The sequence below is a fragment of the Mauremys mutica genome, chromosome 10, assembly GCF_020497125.1.
Source record: "Mauremys mutica isolate MM-2020 ecotype Southern chromosome 10, ASM2049712v1, whole genome shotgun sequence".
Lineage (NCBI taxonomy): Eukaryota > Metazoa > Chordata > Testudines > Geoemydidae > Mauremys > Mauremys mutica.
In genome coordinates this window covers 738,387-759,109 of record NC_059081.1, presented here as the reverse complement: position 1 = coordinate 759,109, position 20,723 = coordinate 738,387, and the positions used below count along the sequence as shown (strand labels likewise).

The following is a 20,723-nucleotide window of genomic DNA, read 5'->3' as shown; positions in this document are numbered from 1 at the left end:
GGGGAGGGGAGGAGTCTGGCCCAGTGTAAATGGTGATGCAGGGGGCTGGGTGGGGGAGGGGAGGAGTTGGCCCAGTGATGCAGGGGGCTGGGCAGGGGAGGGGAGGAGTTGCCCGGGCCCGGTGATGCAGGGGGCTGGGCGGGGGAGGGGAGGAGTTGGCCCAGTGATGCAGGGGGCTGGGCAGGAGAGGGGAGGGGAAGAGTCGGGCCTGGGAGTCCAGTCCTCACCTGTGCATGTTTCTTTCTGACTGGGATAGAAAAATCTGCATCTCCACAGTTCCGAGGGGCATCGCGGCAAATATCTGAAACTGATGGAGAAGATTCCTGAAGATGCTGAGGCATCCGTGGTCCTCGTGGGTAAGAAGTGCCGATCAGAACCCTGCTGGGGAGGCCCAGTTCAGAGCCCAAGCTGGGGCCCAGCCAGACACATGCGCTCACCAGCCAATCCCTGTTATCCAAACTTTAAGGTGGGAGGGAGCCACTTTCCAAGCCCTGGGAAGCTCCCTCCAATAGCCTCTTCCTGCTGTCATCAGGGGCGGCTCCAGGCACCAGCGCAGCAAGCGCATGGCTGGAGCAGCAAGCCGCCGGGGGTGGCCTGCCGGTTGCTGTGAGGGCAGCAGTCAGGCAGCCTTCGTCGGCACGCCTGTGGGAGGTCCACCACCGTCGGTCCCGCGGCTTCGGTGGTAATTCGGCAGTGGGTACGCTGAAAGCGTGGGACCGGCAGATCACCCACAGAAACGCCGCCGAAGGCCACCTGACTCCCGTGCTTGGGGCGGCAAAAAATAGAGAGCCGCCCCTGGCTGTCATCTTACGGGGACTTGGTGGCTTTTGGGGTTATCCTTCAGGCCCAGTCAGAAAGCCTCTCTGCTACAGGCAGCTTGCCAGGCCATGCCCTGAGGGGGGGACAGCGTGTCCCTGGACCTTCCCCAGAAGAGCTGCTCCCAGCTTGGATGGTGGGGAGTGGAGTGGGGACTAAGAAGCAGACAAATGTTTGGCCCTACCCATCTCAACCCCCTTCTGGGAGGGAGGAATATTGGGTGGGGACCCTTCATTGAACGTTTCAGAGCCTTGTCAAGCATTGGATTCACTTTCCAGTGACACTTCAGTATGGTGCATTTTCAAAATTGTTTTGCTCATCTCTGCTTAAAGCCACATGCTTGGGCCAGTTTCAGAGCCTAGATAAGCAGGCTGGTGTGACGAAGTGGGACTGGTCTTACTGGAGGCTGGGTACAGACCCTAAGTATCTAGCAGCAAAAGTCCATGCAGCAAATGCCTGACACTCTGTCTCCTAGCAACTGATGGCCCGAGCACCTTCCCTGCAAAGGTGCTGGCTAAAGGTGTTGGAGACAAAGGGGTCAGGTGACCTCCTGGCCCAGGAAAGAGGCAGAGCAGGGAGGAGGGGCCGGAGGGGGTGGGGCAGACTGGAGCTGGCTGGGGAAAAGAGGGGAAGCAGAGAGAGAGGGCTCTGATCCCCGAGGGGGGCTGTGGGGCCCCAAGATGGACCTAACAGGAGGGGATCCTATTATCTGTGCCTGCAAGACCTGTGTTGGACTGTATTCCTGTCGTCTAAATAAACCTTCTGCTTTACTGGCTGGCTGAGAGTCCTGGTGAATCGGCAGGGAGTCCGGGGGTGCAGGGCCTGACTCCCCCACACTCCGTGACAGCTGGGTAAAGGCCCTGAGCCTCAGCGGTAGAATTTGGTGTGAACCCTGCAGTGCTGTGTGAGTTGTGGTATGAGAAGCTGCCCAATAGCCAGTGGAATGACACTTCCCCAGGCACTTGGGCTGGCTGCGAAAGGGTCAGGATGGCCTCTTGCTGGCTGTGTGGACTACATAGTGGAGACAGTACAGATACATTCTTCCTTCTCACAAGGAGACTCTAGAGCAAGGGAGGGGCCAGCTCCCACCCTAACCCTTTCTGCAGACTCCTTAATTCAGGAATTTTGGTGGGGAAGAAATGGGTCAGGAGGTGTCATTGGAACTGACTTCAGAGGAAACTGTTGAAAGTGGAGGTGTCCCTGAACATGGTGATGTAGGAAAAGGGGTGAGCAGGGAGGTGGAAAAATAAGAGGACACAACATTATTTAGGTTAATCAAGACTAGAAGAGACTGTGAGGAACTACTAGGAATAAAAAAAGCAATCTATAGCCAATGAAAAGAAGGGGAAGACACACTGCGGTAAGCTTATGCAAGAAAATCCTCTCCGTGTGCACGAGGATGACACAATCATCAGCATACTGCAGATCAGTAATGGACACCCTGAAGACTTTAGACTTTGAGCAGAGACAGCAAAGATTAAAGAGCCAACCATCCATTCTGTATTGAATGGCAACTCCATTGGGGAGGTGATCTTTAACAAGGATCAAAATGACTGCTAAGTAGATGGAAAACAGGGTTAGGGCAACAACACATCCTTGCTTAACGTCAGTTTTGATGATGAAAGGTTCCGTCTCAAGGCCATTACAGAGAAATGTGTCAGTCATCTGATCATGGAGAAGCCTTAGGACCTTAATAAATTTTGGAGGGCAGCCAAATCTGGACAAAACCTTCCATAGGGCTTTGTGATTGACAGTGTCACAGGCCTTTGTCAATTCGATGAAAGCCAGGTCCTGATTTTGCTCCCAAGATTTTTCCTGGATTTGGTGATCAACGAAGATCATGTCAGTTGTCCCGTGGGATGGTCTAAAACCCCACTGAGATTCCAGCAATATTTCCTCAGCAAGGGGAAGTAATTGGTTTAAGAGGGTGTGGGCAAGAATTTTCCCTGCTGTAGATAGCAAGGCCATGCCTCAATAGTTTCAACACTCTGACTTATCTCCTTTTTTAAAAATTGTAACAATGTTGGCATTTCTTAAGTCTTCTGGAATCTTCTCATTATACCAGATATGAAAAAAATGTTTTTGGAGTTTCCCTACCAGTTCTTCACCTCCAAACTTGTAGACTTCAGCTGGTATGCCATCTGGTCCTGCTGCCTTGCTGTTGTGAGTTTGCATATGGCTCATGTTACTTCTTCGAGGGGGGGAGGCGGGTCAGCAAGGGATTCTCTTTCATGTCGTTGAGGTATAGATTTGATACTGGCATCCAAGTCCGTTGACTCACGGTTCAGGAGTAGCTCAAAATGCTCCTTCTATCTGGCTTTGCTGGCTTTGCTGTCCTTAAAATACGTTGATCCGTCTTGGGCTCGGAGTGGTGTGGGGCCATGGGAACATGGGCCAGAAATGGCTCTTATTGCATGAAAAAAACTCTACATGTATGTTTATCAACACAGAGCTCTATCTCCTTGGCCTTTTCTCGCCACCCCTTATTTTTGATGTCATGGATTTTCCTTTGGGCTTTAGCCTTGAGTTGCTTGTATGACTCTTTCTTCTGCTGGTGTGATATGTCATTTTGCCACATGCGATGAGCTTTTCTTTTCTGGTCAAGCAGGCTCTGAATCTCAGCATCATTCTCATCAGACCAATCTTGGTGATGGCAGGTGACATAGCCAATGGACTCAGCACATGCTGAGAGAATGGCAGTCTTTAATCCCTTCCAGAGATTTTCATTATGATCATAGGCTAGGGGTTTGTTATGGAAGTGGATGGGTGAGATTCTGTGGCCTGCATTGTGCAGGAGGTCAGATTAGATGATCATAATGGTCCCTTCTGACCTTAAAGTCTATGAGTCTATCAGCTGTAGGCATAGCAGTCCCCTCTTTGGGGACCATCACCTTGTGGTGGTGAAGGGGCTTGTGTGTTCCAATGATCCTCAGAGCTAAGTTGTCAGCAGCTTCATGTTCCTGGTAGGGTTTCTCAAGGTGAACAGGCCTAAGGGGAGGTCCCAGACAAAGCATGGTCCAGTCCCCCAAGTCCTTAATGGTGGATCAGGTGGAAGAGGGTCCTCTGATCTCAACGGCTGTGAAAGCAGATGAAGGCTGCAGCAAGTGGAGATCTCCAGTCATCTTGGAATTTCCTTGCCACTGGGCCTCAAAACTCCAACTTGTCATGATCGTGTGGTCACTGTAGGTGCACCAGCTTCCCCACGTTAAAAGAAATCATATGCAGGCTTCTACCATGGGAAATAATATTTTTCCAACCTTCCAAGCCCTGCGGCGATGGACTAGTGGTGATGAGGACAGGATTAGTGAATCTGACAGGCCCTAGCCACGAGTCTGCATGTAGGCGGCGGTAGTTAGATGTTCATCTGGCACCTGGACTGAGATGGGTGCAGTTCGGCAGCTACTATCGCAATTGAGCAGTCAAGGCTGATTCCCCACTCTGGCATTTGAGTGCAGGAAGTGAGGGTCAGCAAGGATTCTAAAAATTAATGCTGGTCACTTCAGGCTAGTATTAAGCTCCCAAGGTTACAGCTTTTCTTTGACCTTGGATGGGTAGATGCTGCCACCACCCAAGTGCAAACCCCCCCCCCTTTGAAAACCCAGGAAGGAGCACTTGGGAATTCCTTCCTGTAGGGTACCCTCAAGGCTCTACACCACCCTCTCCAGGGAAGAGCTGAGAAAGAAACTGTCAAGGTTCCCTCCCCACGCTGAACTCTGGGGTACAGATGTGGGGACCTGCATGAAAGACCCCCTAAGCTTATTTCTACCAGCTTAGGTTAAAACTTTCCCAAGACACAAATCCTTTCCTTGTCCTTGGACGGTAGTGTTGCCACCACCAAGTGATTTAGACCAAGATTCAGGAAAAGGGTGACTTGGAGTCCCTGTTTCCCCAAAATATTCCCCCAAACCCCTTCACCCCCTTTCCTGGGGAGGCTTGAGGATAATATCCTCACCAATTGGTACAATGTGAGCACAGACCAAACCCCTTGGTTTTTAGGACACTGAAAATCAATCAGGTTCTTAAAAGAAGAATTTTATTTAAAAAAAAAAGTAAAAGAATCACACCTGCAAAATCAGGATGGAAGGTAACTTTACAGGGTACATACAAAGATTTCAAACACAGAGGATTCACCTCTAGGCTTAGCTTCAAAGTTACAAAAAAACAGGAATAAAACTCCCTCTTAGCATAGGGAAAATTCACAAGCTAAACCAAAAGATAATCTAACACATTTCCTTGCCTTTACTTACAATTTTTGTAATCTTAGATGCTCATTTCAGGTAGGGTTTTAGGAGATGTTTTTTCCTGCCTGATCCCTCTCTCGCCCAGAGAGAGAACAAACAAAGAGAGCACAAACAAGACTCCCCCCCCAACCCCAGATTTGAAAACATCTTCTTTTCTTATTGGTCCTTTTGGTCAGGTGCCAACCAGGTTATTTGAGCTGCTTAACCCCTTACAGGTAAAGGAGGGATTTTATGCTACCCTTAGCTGTATGTTTATGACAGAAACAAAATCAGCTGTTGCCACCAGCCAATTAAACAACAGGCACAAACCTCTTAGGACACAAAAATCCAATCTTGTTCTTAAAAAAGGTAAATTGTATTAAAAACGAAAAGAGAGAAAATACATCTAAAAACGCAGACTATTGCTAGATTTTAAAAAGAACCATGTATAAAGATTAAGCATCAAAATAACTTCCTTGAGGTCCAGCTTAAAGGTTACAAGCAAAACAAAAGCACCTGGGGTTAGCACAGAGGAGTCCACAAGCCATAAAGAAATAAAAGAGATAAACCTAATTGCGTCTTCCTAGACATTTCCCGATCTACTTACATATCTGGGGTTTCAAATGAATTGTTTCTAGGGATGTGTAAGAACCTGAGGAATAAGGGTTAAAAGCAGCCCTAGGGAGGGCTATAGCTGGGAGAAAGCAGCTACTAGGCTGACTGGGGAAAGCAGCCTCAACAAGGGGGCCATGCCCCAATCAGGCCGAGGCTGGCTTAATGAGGGCCCAGCTGGCCCTTATAAGAGGGCTGGGGCCAGAAGCCAGGGACAGACTCTCTCTAGCTTTGAGAGGGAGGGACCTGGCTGCAGGAAGCTGAGAGAAGGTAGCTGGAGTGGAGCAGGGCTGGGGGAAAGCCAAGGGAGCTGGGGAGCTCTGGCCTGGAAACCTCTCAGGCTGCAGCCTAGTGGAAGGCCAATTAGGTACTGGGGTTGCAGGGGGCAGCCCATGGGTAGGCAGAGGCAGCAGGTCCAATCCCCTCTTGCCTATGATGAGTGGCTTTTACAGTGCAGTCTGCCCCAGTGAGCAGGGGCTAGATGGTGACTGGCAGTAGCCCACAACTGAGGCAAGGTGGGGATAGGGGTTGGGGGTTTCCCTGGGTGGGGAGACCCTGAGACTGGGGGGTATTGCCAGGGGGCAGCACCCCAAAGACAAGGGGCACCGGATCCTGGGAGGGACCTGAGGGCCAGCAGCAGTGGGGCACCATCCTGCAGAGGGCGCTCCGGAGCCTGGAAATGCTAATTCCCTGAGATGACCGGCAGGAGGTGCCGCAGCGGTGAGTCGCGCACCATGACAGGATGATTTGATGATTTTTCATACCTGGCTCAAAGCTTCTTACAGCATTGCTGCTCTGTGTCTCCTCTCCGGGAGAACAACCACAGACAGACAAAAGGGGAGTCTTGTTTCAATTTTAAAAAGTTCTAGCCTTCCCACTGGCTCTTTCGGCCAGGTGTCCACTCACTTCCCTTTACCTATGCATGGCAGCCAGACTTGTTAACCCTTTACAGGTAAAGCAAGTAGAGAACAGCTACTAACAAGGATTTTATAGCTAACTGACTGTCTGGGTGTCCATAAAAGGTAGCTACCCCCTCCCCCCGCCTTCATTTATCACACCTCTGCTCATCCCGCATGGGGAGAGGGCTAGAAAAGGTGCCCTAAACCTAGGCTGTCTCATATATTCCTGGCTGGATTACCACGTCCAGTGGGATCACTCTGCCTGCGGTTGAAGCTATAAAAAGACAGTGACTTTTGCTGCATATAATGTTCACACCCTAATGGATAACAAAGATAAATGCGGCCTGCTATCGTCGCCAGGGAACTTGCGAGATATAACATCGACATCGCTGCCCTGAGTGAGACAAGGTGCCCAGATGAAGGTCAACTGAGAGAAAAAGGTGGAGGCTACACCTTTTCCTGGAAAGGAAAATCTGCAGAGAACAAGCACGTTCATGGGTTTGTTTTGCAATTAGGAATAAGTTTGCCATTCAGCTTACAGAATTTCCTGTAAGAATCAATGAACATCTTATGACTTCATCTTGAGCTCAGCAACACTCATATGCCCCAACACTTGATTCTATCGAGGCGATAAAGCAACAATTCTATACAGATCTTGACAGTCTTGACCAACATTGTGGCTAGACAAGAGACAGGAGCAGGACAACACAATGTCACAACATCCCAGGACCATAGATTTTAATGCTCAGAGATTTTAATGCTAGAGTCAGGCGGGAGTCAGGTCTCTGGAATGGATCTGGAGTAGGAAAGGCTAACTTCAACGGCATCCTCCTCCTGAGCAAATGCGTAGAACATGGCCTGATCATCACGAATACCCTCTTCAGACAAGGTGAGAAGTATAAGACCACCTGGAGACACCCTCACTCCAGGCATTGGCACCTCCTTGACTATGTTCTTGTTAGAGCTCGAGATCGGAAGGATGTCTGCATCACGAGGGCCATGCATGGAACCGATGACTGTTGGACAGACCATCGCCTTGTTAGATTAATCATGAATTTCCAGGTCACCTCAAGGCATCACAAGCAGGCAAAATCAGTATGAAATAAATTCAACGTCAAGTCCCTTGAAGATATAGTGACTCAGGAGAAACTTCAGCAGTGTCTCCAAGAGAAGTTTGCCACAATATCAGTAGACCACAATGAATTGCAAACTGGCTCACAGACAACTCTCAAAACGTAGGGACTCGGGGGGGAGGGGCGCTTCTAGTGGGGTTTTGCAGGGATCAGTGGTAGGCCTGATGCTATTCAACACTCTCATCAGTGATCAGGAAGTAAATATAAAATTGCTGCTGATAAAATTTTCAGATGACACAAAGACTGGGGGAGTAGTAAATAATGGCTGGTCAGGTAATTGGGACTGAATGGTCTGGATCACTTGGTACGCTGGATCCATGGAAACAAAATACATTTTAATACAAAAACAAAGTTGTACATCCAGGAACAAGGAATGCAGGCAACACCCACAGAATTGGGGCCTGTATCCTGGGAAGCAGTGACTCTGAAAAGGATTTAGGGGTCATAGTGGCCAAACAACTCAACATGAGCTGCCAATGTAATGCTATGGCAAAAAGTGCTAATATGGTCCTGGGATGTTGTGACATTGTGTTGTCCTGCTCCTGTCTCTTGTCTAGCCACAAACCACTCAGAGACCTTCTGGTCAAACATCTTGTGGAATTTATTTACGGTGTTCTTTCCACACCACCCTTACAAGCTGGTGACGCTCTGTACTTACCATGGCATACATTGCCTAGCTCACTCCGCCAAGGAAGGGGGAGACAGACGGTATCTTCCCTCGAGAGATCGCTCTTGGTGCTGACTCTCAGAAGCCTGCCAGTGCCTCTCTTTTCCCCAAACACTTCCTTCCTGTGCCTTTCTACTCTCTGGGCTAGTGAGTTGTAGCTCTCTCCAGCCCATCCCCAGTCTATCAGCTGGGCACAGCTTTGCCCTAAAGTTTACTCCAGGGTGACCCAGTGATCAGAGTGCTAGTACAGCTGCTGTTGGCCAGCACTCTGTCACAGTTGTATGAACAGGAGTAGCAAGTAGCAGGTGATTTTACCTCTGCATATGGCACTGGTGAGATGGAATTTGAAACGCTGCCATGGGTGGTTGGAGGGCAGGGGTATGGGGACTTGTGGCTCTGGCCATGGGAGGGGGCAGGGCAGGGGGTCTTGGGGCTCCAGCTGTGGGGAGGGTGCAGGTGGAAGGGGGGGAGCTGGGGGCTAGCCCCCCCCAAAGGGGGACTCCACCCTGCTGCCTATGACTGCTGCGTCCAGTTCTGGTACCCACATTTTTAAAAGGATGTTGAAAAACTGGAGAGACAGCAGAAAAGAGACATAAAAATGATTGCAGGGCTGGAGAAAATGTGTTCTTCTTCAAGTGATGTCCCTGTGCGTGCTCCACTTTGAGTGTTGGTGCGTCCCTGCGCCGTTGATCGGAGAATTTCAGCAGCAGTGCCCCTCTGGGTCGTGCATGCTCTGTTCCTGTCTCACAGCACCGTTGGCACCTCATCTAGCACATGCAACCCAACACCCTTAGTTCCTTCTAAGACGTCTTCAGCCAGAGACGGAGCTCCCAATGGTGTCCTGACTAGCTTGTTAAACACTTATAGAAATAGTTAAAAGTTTATAGTTCGTTATTAGTTGGTTACTTATCCTTCTTTGTGTTAAAAAAATATTTTTTATATTTCCCTCTCAGACCATTAGGGTCTACCTGGGGCCAACCACCCCCATCCAGCTATGCCTGGTTCACCAGGATTTAAACGATGCACATCATGCCCCGACGCTATGTCTGTGTCAGATGGACATTCACTCTGCATCCTCATGGCAGATGAAATTCAGTGTTGATAAATGCAAAGTAATGCACATTGGAAAACTATACATATAAAATGATGGGGTCTAAATTAGCTGTTACCACTCAAGAAAGATCTTGGAGTCATTGTGGATAGTTCTCTGAAAACATCCACTCAATGTGCAACGGCAGTCAAAAAAGCGAACAGAATGTTGGGAATCATTAAGAAAGGGATAGATAACAAGACAGAAAATATCATGTTGCCTCTTTATAAATTCATGGTACACCCACATCTTGAATACTGCGTGCAGAGGTGGTCGCCCCATCTCAAAAAAGATATATTAGACTTGGAAGAGGTTCAGAAAAGGACAACAAAAATTATTAGGGGTATGGAACGGCTTCTGTATGAGGTGAGATTAATAAGACTGGGGCTTTTCAGCTTGGAAAAGAGATGACTTGGGGGGAATGTAATTGAGGTCTATAAAATCATGACTGGTGTGGAGAAAGTAAATAAGGAAGTGTTATTTACTACTACTCTTAACACAAAAACTAGAGGCCATGAAATGAAATTAATAGGCAGCAGGTTTAAAACAAACAAAAGGAAATATTTCTCCACACAATGCGCAGTCAACCTGTGGAACTCCTTGCCAGAGGATGTTGTGAACACCAAGACTATAACAGGGTTCAAAAAAGAACTAGATACATTCATGGAGAATAGGTCCATCAATGGCTATTAGCTAGGGTGGGCAGCAATGACATCCCTAGCCTGTTTGCCAGAAGCTGGGAATGGGCGACAGGGGATGGATCACTTGATGATTCCTTGTTCTGTTCACTCCCTCGGGGGCACCTGGCATTGGCCACTGTTGGAAGACAGGACACTGGGCTAGATGGACCTTTGGTCTCACCCAGTATGGCTGTTCATATGTTCTTATGCCTTGGTGAGTCGCGTATTCCCCCAAAATGCGTTGACTGCAGCAGTCTGAAAGCCAGACGGGCACTGCTACCGAAACTCTCTGATAACAGTGCAGGGACGCACCAACACCTGTGGTGGAGCACCCACAGAGAGACACATCTCAAAGAACCTGTTACTGCACAGGGTGAGTAACCTTCTCTTACAGTGACAGACTGAGGGCTTGTCTAAACTGAGAGTTAGTGCGTAGAAAGCTGGGGTGTAAATATACAGCACACTAGCTTGTTGTGCACTAACTGGCTGTGTGGATTCTGCTACTGTGCACTAGAAGTTCCATCGTGCTCTTTGATCTAATGCCGGACAGGAGACCAAAGCATGCGACAGGACTGTTCGTGCATGGCAGAAGGGTGCATGGCCAGTTAGTGCTGTGGCAAGGAAGTGCCCTGCAGACTTACACCCACCCTTCCCACACACTAACTGTCGGTATAGGACAAGCCCCTAAAGGGCTCGGTCTGTTCACCTTGTCGTAAAGAGATGGCAAGGTGCCTTGACTCCAGTATCTAAATACCTTCCGGGGGAGATAATACGGGACATTAACGGGCTCTTTCATCTAGTGGAGAAAGGCACACTAACATTTATGGCGGAAGTTGAAGCCAGACAAATTCACATTAGATATAGTTTTTTCACAGGGAGAGTAATTAACCCTTGAAACAAACTCCCAAGTGAAGTGGTGAATCTCCAACTCTTGATGGCTTCAGATCCAGACTGGAGGCCTTTCTGGAAGGGATGCTGCTGCAAGGGGGGCGCCTCAGGGCGGACAGGGAGAGTTGCTGCGGGGTGGGGGGAGCTCAGGGCGGGAGGTGCGGGGGGGAGGGAAGGGCGCAAGGTGGAAGTTTCGCCTAGGGCGTGAAACATTCTTGCACCGGCCCTGGTTCCTTCTGGTCTTAAACTGTGAATCTATGAGGTTATTCTGAGGGGAGCTGTATCATAGGAGCCAACTGAACAAATGGCCCTAAATGTACATCACAATCTGTACCCCAGGCCCTCAGCTGGCATAATAAGGGCTTGTCTACATACTGTTTTTGTACCGTTTTAACTTTATCAGTTTGAAACTTGTATAGTTAAAGTGGTACAACCCCTCGTGTGGAGGCAGACAGTTATAAAGGTCCATCAGTGGCTATTAGCCAGGATGGTCAGGAATGCAACCCCATGTTCTGAGTCTCCCTGACAGGCTGCTGGGCTAGATGGACCTTTGGTCTGACCCAGTATGGACATTCTTAAAGGTAATAAAGGTAATAATTGGAGATATACCAATCTCCTAGAGCTGAAAGGGACCTCGAAAGGTCATCGAGTCCAGCCCCCTGCCTTCACTAGCAAGACCAATTTTTGCCCCAGATCCCTAAGTGGCCCCCTCAAGGATTCTTATGTTCTTAAATCTTTATATTGGTATAGCTTCTTGCTGTGAATGTAGGGACTGTAAATACAAGGCACCTTTCCACACTAAGGATCATGCTGATTTAGCTATTTTAATAAAGAATCGCATCCCTAACCAAAATAGTAAATAGTTACAAACACTTTGTGTCGATGTCGGGGATCCACAGGGTTGGTGCTACACCCTGGCTTTGGAAGGGTCTCTAGGAGGAACCTGTCAGTGGGTCAGACCCCCAGTGGGTCTCACTCTTCCTCCAGGGGAAGCCATGCAGCTTCACTGCCTCCTAAGACTGGACCTCTGGGCCGTCAGCCCCCCTGCTCCACCCCATGAGCTCCTCCCACAGCGACAGACCCCAAGAGAGACTTGTCCATTCTTCAGGGACTAATGCACCTCACCCAGCATCTGCAGGGACACTCACAGCACAGAAGCGTCAGGTTATTCGTTAACTGGACACAGCACGGGAACGGCTTTAGGTAGCCTCAAGAACTGAAGGCTAAAGCACAGTCCATCCTGGTTAGCTCAGAGCCCAACCCAGCTGTAGCAATCCCCTTGGTTCAAGCTCTGTCCGTCCCTCCGTCTGATCTCCTGTGTCAGACTCCAGGTGAGAGACCCCATTCCTTCCAGCAGCCAGCTCTGATCCGCCTCCTCACACCTCCCCCGGCCTTTGTTCTCCAGCTGGGGGATTTTGCTCAACCTCTCTGCTGAGAGGTAGGGAAATCTGTATCCCTCCGGGACATTGGCTGCTAGGTGTCACTGTCCTGGGGACTGGATTTGCCATTGTGTTCTCCAGTGCGCCATTGCTATGGGGACTGGACCGGACCCAGACAGCTCAGTGACACCCACACCTATGTTTCCTGGCCTGTTCTGAGTGGCCTTTTCCACCCACTGGGTAACAACACAGCACATAGGGGAAACTGAGGCACATACTAGACTCATAAAAATATTACAGAACAGTCTCACTTCGTCACAGTAGACCAGGGCTACATTTCAAGCCTGTTTGAAAATGCCTGTTAATTTTATAGCACTTTAAAAAATGGACTGCTTGTTGGCTTTCACTAGCTGAGATAAACTCATGTCAGTTCCTTGTTGATCCCGCCTCTATTTTTCCCTAGCTGCAGGGCAAAAATACACTATAAGAGACAGCAAATTTTTAAATCAGGTAATTTTGGTGGGGGCTGCATCTTAGGAACCTCTTGACGAACTGATCCTAACCTGGCATCACTAACTGTACCGGGATCCTCAGCCAGCACAGTAATGTTCAGACCAATCTCAGTATGCATGTGGATTGTAGAACACTTTGAAAAATTGGCTGTAAACAGAAACCTCTGCGCAACCTTAACTATAGCACTGCAAGGGCTATCTCGTACTACGTTTCCAACCCCATCCGAAGGTTTATGTCAGGAGTGTTGTCAAAGCCGAGAAAAGAGACTTTATTTGTATTTTCAGTGACAGCTGAGATTCAGGTTTATGTTTCAGTTCCCTCAGGCTGTGTGGTGTGAGGTATGTCTCTGTCAACATGTTACCAGGGCATGTCCTGGCAGATGGTGCAGGGAGGTCATATGCCTGAGTGAGAGAGTTGCCATGGGGCATGTGCCCAGGGGATCCCTTCTCCATGCCAGTGCTGCTCTGGAGCTGTAGTCTCTGTCGCCTGGGACTCCTGACTTCTGCCATGACCTTGTGGTTTTGTTCTTTGCCTCCTGGTAGGCTGTGTGCAGTTCCTTGAACAGCCCACTATGGCTTTTGTCCGGCTGAATGAGGCTGTCTTCCTGGAATCTGTCCTGGAGGTCCCAGTTCCGGTCAGGTTTATCTTTGTCCTGCTGGGACCCAGTCAGGCCAACGTCGATTACCATGAAATTGGACGGTCCATTTCCACCCTCATGTCTGACAAGGTGAGGCGCTGGGTGTGCATTCCTGCTAGAGCATGGAGAATGGTGGTATGGTGGGACAGAGGTCAGACACAGGACAGGAAAGCTGCAGAGAGGCTGCACCAAGTCCCTTCTGGACAGGGGTTAGGGACAGGGAGTGCTGGGAGGCACAGGTCTTATCAGAGAAGCCAAGCCTGGGACAGGGAGGATGGCTCAGTACAAAAGAAAAACGTTTTCACTAGGAGCGTGGTGACGCACTGGAATGGGTTCCCTAGGGAGGTGGTGGAATCTCCATCCTTAGAGGTTTTTAAGGTCAGGTTTGACAAAGCCCTGGCTGGGGTGATTTAGTTGGGGTTGGTCCTGCTTTGAGCAGGGGGTTGGACTAGATCCCTCCTGAGGTCCCTTCCAACCCTGACATTCTATGATTCTGTGAAAGAGAAAGACCAGGACAGACATCAGGCTGGGGCAGGAAGTGCTAAATTGGGAGGTGAACGCAAAAGGGGAGATTCCCAGAAACTTCATTCCAAGGGCAGGAGTGAAGGGGTCCTCAGTGGCTGGCAGAGGAGAAGAGGCTGTTGTGCTCAGCTAGTGTGTACTTCCAACATCCAGCGCAAGGCAGAAGGGAGAATCTGCTCTGAAATGGCAGAGGAAGAATGAGAGGAGGGTTGATGCTTTTCTGTGTCAGTGCCCAATACCTGGCGTAGGGAACTCAGACATCAAGGGCTAGAAGTGATAGTGACCGTTGCAGATTATTGTCTAACCTTAGATTCCAAGGACTAAATAGCATGGCAATGAAACTCATTCTCTGACGAGGAATGACAAAGGAGAGACAATTATAGGCGCCTGCTACAGACATCCAGGGTTGGAGGAGAGTGAAAATGAAACATTCCTGGACTAGCTTTCAGTGTCCTCTTGGCTGCAGGAGATTGTACATAGGAAACTTTATATCCCCAGCTGTTTGCTGGGTAACAAACCCAGCCAGTTCGGCGTCAGCACAGAAACTCCTAGGCTGCATGGAGTGCAGCTTCGTGATCCAGAAGACGGGAGTCCATCCAAAGAAGCCTGGGGGATCTGCTGGTTATTGCTCAAGAGGGACTGACTGGGACTGTGAGACTAACAGGGACACTTGAGTGACTGGAGGGGAGTTTGGCCGAATGCCCTGTGCTCGGCACTAGACTGTTCATGCAGAGCAGGTGGCTCCTTGGCTTCTGAGAGCTCTCAGCTGAAAGACACCACAGAGTGAGGTGCATGGGCCTGATGGGCCGAGCCCTGGACTAGGAACCAGGAGCCGTAATGTTCTAACCTTGGCTCTGCACTCACTTTGTGGGTGGCCCTGGGCAGTCCAGTTCCCTCTCCCTCCGCTTCTCTGCCAGTGAACTGGGAAGGATGGTAGTGACCTTGCACACAGATGTGAGGATTAGCTAGTTAGTGTTGGTGCCGTGCTGGGTATCAGAAGGCTGAAGGGCCAAGTTAGCCTTGCCAGGATTTGAAGCTGCAGCTCCATGGAGTCTGTATGTTGCAGAGAGCTCAGCTGCCCCTGACCTCCTTGCAGGCTTCTAATTCTGTCCCCGTCCCTTTCACTGCAGACATGCTCTGAAAGCAGTGCATTACCTCAGCTATTTCACAGTCCTCATTAAACTCCTCCATCTGTTGTTAATGGGCCTGCTTTTTTCCTTGCACTACTGTCCCCCCTGCTTTCTCTAAACCTCTCCTCTTCCTTTAACCCTCCGGGCAGCAGAAACATAGGCATGGTTTACACTTGAAAGTTAGGTCGACATCTCTACAGCTTGCAGAGGGTCACATCCCTGAGCGCTGTAGCTATGACAAGCTAACCCCAGTGTAGATGCGGCTAGGTCAGTGGAGGAGTGCTTCCGTTGACCAAGCTACCACAGCTCGGGGAGGTGGATAACCTATAGCAATGGAAAAACCTCTCCCGTGGCCACAGGTAATATTTACGCTACAGTGCTACGGCAGCACAACTATGGCACCACTGTAGAGCCATTAGGGTGACCAGATGTCCTGATTTTATAGGGACAGTCCTGATATTTGGGGCTTTTTTTTTTATATGGACTCCTATTACCCACTACCCGGTCCCGATTTTTCACACTTGCTGTCTGGTCACCCTAAGAGCCATAGTGTAGGCATGGCCTTAATCTCCATTTTTCCTGCCCTTTCCTTGCAAGGATTCCCTCTGGCAGTTCCCACTTGGCTGCCTCCCCCATGTTCCATGTTCTTACAGTCAGGTCTCTGAGAAGCCCCTGGCACCGACTGCCCCTTGTGTCTGGCATTCCAAGTTCTTTCATAGTTTCACAGAGTTTAAGGCTAGAAGGAACCATGAGCTCATGTGCTATCACCACTTGTTTACCACAGGCTATTAAACTTCACCCAGATACCCCATGTTAAGCCCAAAGACCTCAGTTAGACCAAAGCATGCAGCGGGAGGCGAACCCCCCCACTCCACAAGGTTTCTGCCAATCTCACCTGAGGGGTGGAGCGGAAATTCCTTCCCCACTCCAGATCTGGCGATCAGAATGACCCTGAGCATGTGAGCAACACATCCCAATCAGGTGTTTAGACAGAGTAATTAATAATAGGAGATAGACCTATCTCCTAGAACTGGAAGGGACCTTGAAAGGTCATTGAGTCCAGCCCCCTGCCTTCACTAGCAGGACCAAGTACTGATTTTTGCCCCGGATCCGTAAGTGGCCCCCTCAAGGATTGAGCTCACAACCCCTGGGTTTAGTAGGCCAATGCTCAAACCACTGAGCTGTCCCTCCCCCTTCTCTGTACCACCTCAGAACACTGTCCACCCCACCAGTGTGCCATCTCCAATTGTGGCCAATCGCTGATGCTTCAGAGGAAGGTGAAAAAAACACCCAGAATACATCTGGCCAATTGTGCACTGGGGGGGAAATTCCTTCCTGACTCCTGCAGGCATCTGGATGAAGCCTTGAAGCATGACGTTTGAGTATAGTCATTTTCTTAAGGCAGAACTGGAGATGATTCAAGCATTGAGGGCAATCCAGGCAGCGCTGTTCTCTTGTGCCCTAGTTACAATTCCCAGACTTTTCCCACAATGCTGGTTTCCTCCCTGCTAGTCTGTCAGTGCAGCAGAGTGCACAAGATGAGACTAGAGAGAACGTGCTCTTTTGTGTCACATCAGGAATTTGGATTCTGATCCAAGTGGACCAGCGGTCTGATCTATTTATGCACCATCTATCCAGTTTTTATACTCCATCCGTCTCTGTGGTCCCTGAGTGCCTGACTCACCAGTCAACTGGGTTCTGAACTAGAAGGAGCATCTCTTTGACTCCTGGCATTTAGAGACCATGGGGAAAAGTCCCTTAAAACAGCCTAAAACTGCAACATAACCCTAGTGTGACAGGAGCGATGATACTGGCTTGCTGAGCACATTGCTCTGATACCAGGTGGCAGGAATACCTAGCTAGCAGCCTCACTGGTCTGATCCAACACATGAAGGAGAAGAGATCCCAGGGGAGATTGGAGCTGATCTGGCATGGAAAGGGGGGTAGGCATGCTGGAGCATGTGGGTCTGTTAGGCTGTGGCAGTAGGGCAGGTGCTGTGCTCCTGAGTTCTGCAGCTGCAGAAGTAGTCTGGTGGTGTCTTTGGGTTGGTTAAGCCTCCTGTCTATCTTGCAGCTCTTCCATGAGGCTGCGTACATGGCTGACGACCGCCAGGACCTCCTCAACGCCATCAACGAATTCCTGGACTGCAGCATTGTCATCCCCCCATCAGAAGTGGAGGGGAAAGACTTGCTCAGGTCTATTGCTACTTTCCAGAAAGAGTTACTGAGGAAGAGGAAGGAGAGGGAGCAGAAGAAGACCACGAAGGAAGGGGTTATCCAGGAAGCTAAAGGTCTCTTCACTCTGTTTTTGGCAGATAATGAATTTGCATCCAGTGTCTCCCTGTCTACCCTGGGAGGGTGCAGTGGAGGCTGTGCCATGGGCACTACTGGCTAGGAGGCCTCTGGGCCCCTCCCCCCATGCACAGGATAAAGCAAGGACAACTAGTGTGGGATGAGCGGGGCTGAGTCCTGCAACAGAGATGGGAATGTGTGGGAGGCCCCGGGGGGCACAGCGTGGCCAAGGGGTTGGCAAGCCCAAGAGGGCAGAGCATGGCCATGGAGGGTGGGAAGCCTGAGGGCCGGAGACCGGCCATGGGGACAGAGCACCGCCGAGGGGGGAGAGTCCAGGATTCATGTGGGGTGTATAGGGAGCCTGCCGAGCTTCCCCCCCTGCTCACCTGTTCTGTGGGAGATGGGTGTGTGTGTAGAACTGATAAATGAAATTGTTTTTAATTGTTCACTTTATTAATAAAAACAGGAGTACTTGTGGCACCTTAAAGACTAACAAATTTATTTTAGTCTTTAAGGTGCCACAAGTACTCCTGTTTTTTTTGCGGATACAGACTAACACGGCTGCTACTCTGAAACCTGTCACTTTATTAATGTAACTTCTGTTCCCCATTCACTACACTTGCCTACATTGTAACTTCTGTTCACTGTTTGCCATCCACTACACTTGTCTATATTGTAACTTCTGTTCACTGTTTGCCATATTGTAATTCAAACCCCATTTTAAAACGCTCACTCCATTTTGTAAAAGCTTCCTCCAACCTTCAGTTTTGTAAACCCTGCTGTAATCTTATTAGTTTAGTTTAGATGTGTGACTGAGGCATGTATGGATGATGGAATCAACCTCCAGCCCCAGCCTGTCCTGATGAAATAGAGTTCAAACCCCACCGGCTGAAGATGCAGACAAGAGCCCTAACAACTTAAGCAGAGTCCACCCTAAACAGAAAAGGTGCAATAGAAGGAAGATCAAAGCCAGGTCCCAGGCTGAAAGTCAGGCCTGCAATTGACAGGTGATCAATCACCAAACCCAGAGGCAGCGTGACACAGCAAGACCTATAGACTCTGGATTCAAACTAAAGCCTACAAAAAGGATGGGTCAGATGGAAGACTTGGAGGAGAGTAACATTCTGCTGCCAACATGGAAGGGCATCGGTGCAGGCCCAACAGAGACCCAGCTCGTCCTTGTGCCCGGCTTTCCTGGCCAGTTAGCCGCCACAAGCTATGAACACAAGTTGCAAACTCAAGCCACAAACTCAAGCTATTTCAGGACTGGTAACTATGCAGCAGCTGAAGAACATCTGATGAATGTGAGTGTGTGAGTGTGTGTGTATGTGTGTATAGGTATTAGGTATAATGTGTGTGTATAAGGATTAAGATATTAGTTATTGTTCATAAATCAAATTGTTATCATAATAAATGTGGCATCTTTGTCTTGCTCCCGAAAAGATCCTGTGTAGTTTTGTCTGTACAACATGTGCCAGCATCTGTCCCAGGAGAGAGGGGTGGTTCTCGTTCCTACATTCCCCTTGTAACCCCCATACACCATGTCTCCCCAGAGCTGTGTGAAGTGAAGGCTGAGGAGGAAGAGGAGGGGGACGCTGAGGATGACCCGTTGAGGCGAACCGGCATTTGTTTTGGAGGTCTGGTTCAGGACATAAAGCGCAGGTACCCCAAATATCTCAGTGACATCAGAGACGCCTTGCACAGCCAGTGCCTTGCAGCCGTTCTCTTCATCTACTTTGCTGCTCTCTCTCCTGCCATCACCTTCGGGGGACTCCTAGGTAATGGGCCTGCTTTCTGTCTGCTCTTTGCACAAATGAGCCCGGGCTGGGCTGGGGGCGCTGGCTCTGCCGTCAGATTCTGTGCCGGCCTGGCCTCAGGGCTTCAGCGCTGCTCGCTCAGGAGGCTGTAGCTGTGCTGCACACACGGCTTGTACTCTCTCCCTGTAACTCGGCCTCTCCAGCTTCAGCTCCGTTTGTGGCTCTTTTCTGAGCACCCTGCAGGGTGTTTGAATGCAGGATTCTAAGGGTGGTCACAGCAGAGCTAGAGAGGGGTTCTACCCTCAAATGTGAGACCCCCTGTCCAGTGCAGGGCGGTTATGTCTGTGCAGGGGGGAGGAGGGGTCTCCCTGCCCATGCATAGTGTATCCGCAACAGAGTGACTCTGTTGGGGACTGTGCTCTCCACAGGGTTCTTATCACATACATGTTGTTCTCTCTTAGGAGAGAAGACAGAGGGTCTCATGGGGGTCTCGGAGCTGATCATCTCCACCTCAGTTCTGGGGATCCTGTTCTCCCTCCTTGGAGCTCAGCCGCTCCTTGTCATTGGTTTCTCGGGGCCCCTTCTGGTATTTGAAGAAGCTTTTTTCAAGGTATTTGTAAGCCATCATGTCACATGTTGCCCCACGCTTCCTCTGCCATTGTACTGTGCTTCACTTGCCATGGTTTGTCTGTTCAGAGGGGGTAACTGCACTCCTCTGATGCCAAAAGGGGTGACACCTAAACGTTCCTGCAGACTGTCACCATACCACAGGTCACCCAGGGCTGCCTGGCCCTGCCCTCCTGCCTGTCCATTCCAGCTCACACCAGTCAGTTCTGCCTCCTCTCACCATGGTCCTCTCCACTGAGACTGTCTAGGATTGTGATTTTATTAATGCTTCGCAGTGCTGCCCTAGCCAGCAGCCCTGATATAAGCTCCTGCCCAAACCAGGCCCTGATCTGCATTGTTGTGGTGAGTGCTTATACATGCAGCCCACGCTCCTTTTCTCTGTCACTTTTTCTCCTCTCTTTTGGGTGAGGATTTTCCAGATTCAGCTAACTGTATCCCAGTGTAGCCTGCAACCCATGCAGTCCAGTCCAGTCTCTCTAGGAGAGCAGTAACAGCTCACCTAGCATTAGTCTTCATTTCTAATGTGGATTTTAGATTGTGGTTATTTGTGCTGCCTCTTGCTTATCCCCGAGTTATGTTCAGGGAGGGTCTATGCCAGCCAGTTTGGAGACGTTTCATTCTTGTGCATCTTTACGTTGTGGACTGTGGAAAGAAAAATGTCTTTCAGTGTCACGTACAGCAGTTCTAGTCACTCTTTTCCACATTTCCAGGGAGTCTGTCTCTCTCAGTTTTCAAGTGCTTTCTCTTATGCCTCTCTATTTCATGCAGAACGTACGGGCATCACCACTGTCTTCCATTTTTGCCAGTCTCCTGCTGCAGTCTTAGCTTCTTCCCATGTCATTCTGGGAGCTTTCCATTCTG

The 20,723-nt window shown here is 49.7% G+C and overlaps 1 protein-coding gene across 1 annotated transcript in view; it reads left to right on the top strand.

Moving 5' to 3' along the window:
- Positions 1-20,723, top strand: part of SLC4A3 (solute carrier family 4 member 3) — an 86,048-nt gene that overhangs the window by 36,051 nt on the left and 29,274 nt on the right. Inside the window, exons 11-15 of the mRNA XM_044978494.1 lie at positions 257-356; positions 13,440-13,624; positions 17,261-17,477; positions 19,032-19,256; positions 19,697-19,845. Of these exons, the coding sequence (XP_044834429.1) occupies positions 257-356; positions 13,440-13,624; positions 17,261-17,477; positions 19,032-19,256; positions 19,697-19,845 (876 nt within the window). The remainder of the gene's footprint in view (positions 1-256; positions 357-13,439; positions 13,625-17,260; positions 17,478-19,031; positions 19,257-19,696; positions 19,846-20,723) is intronic.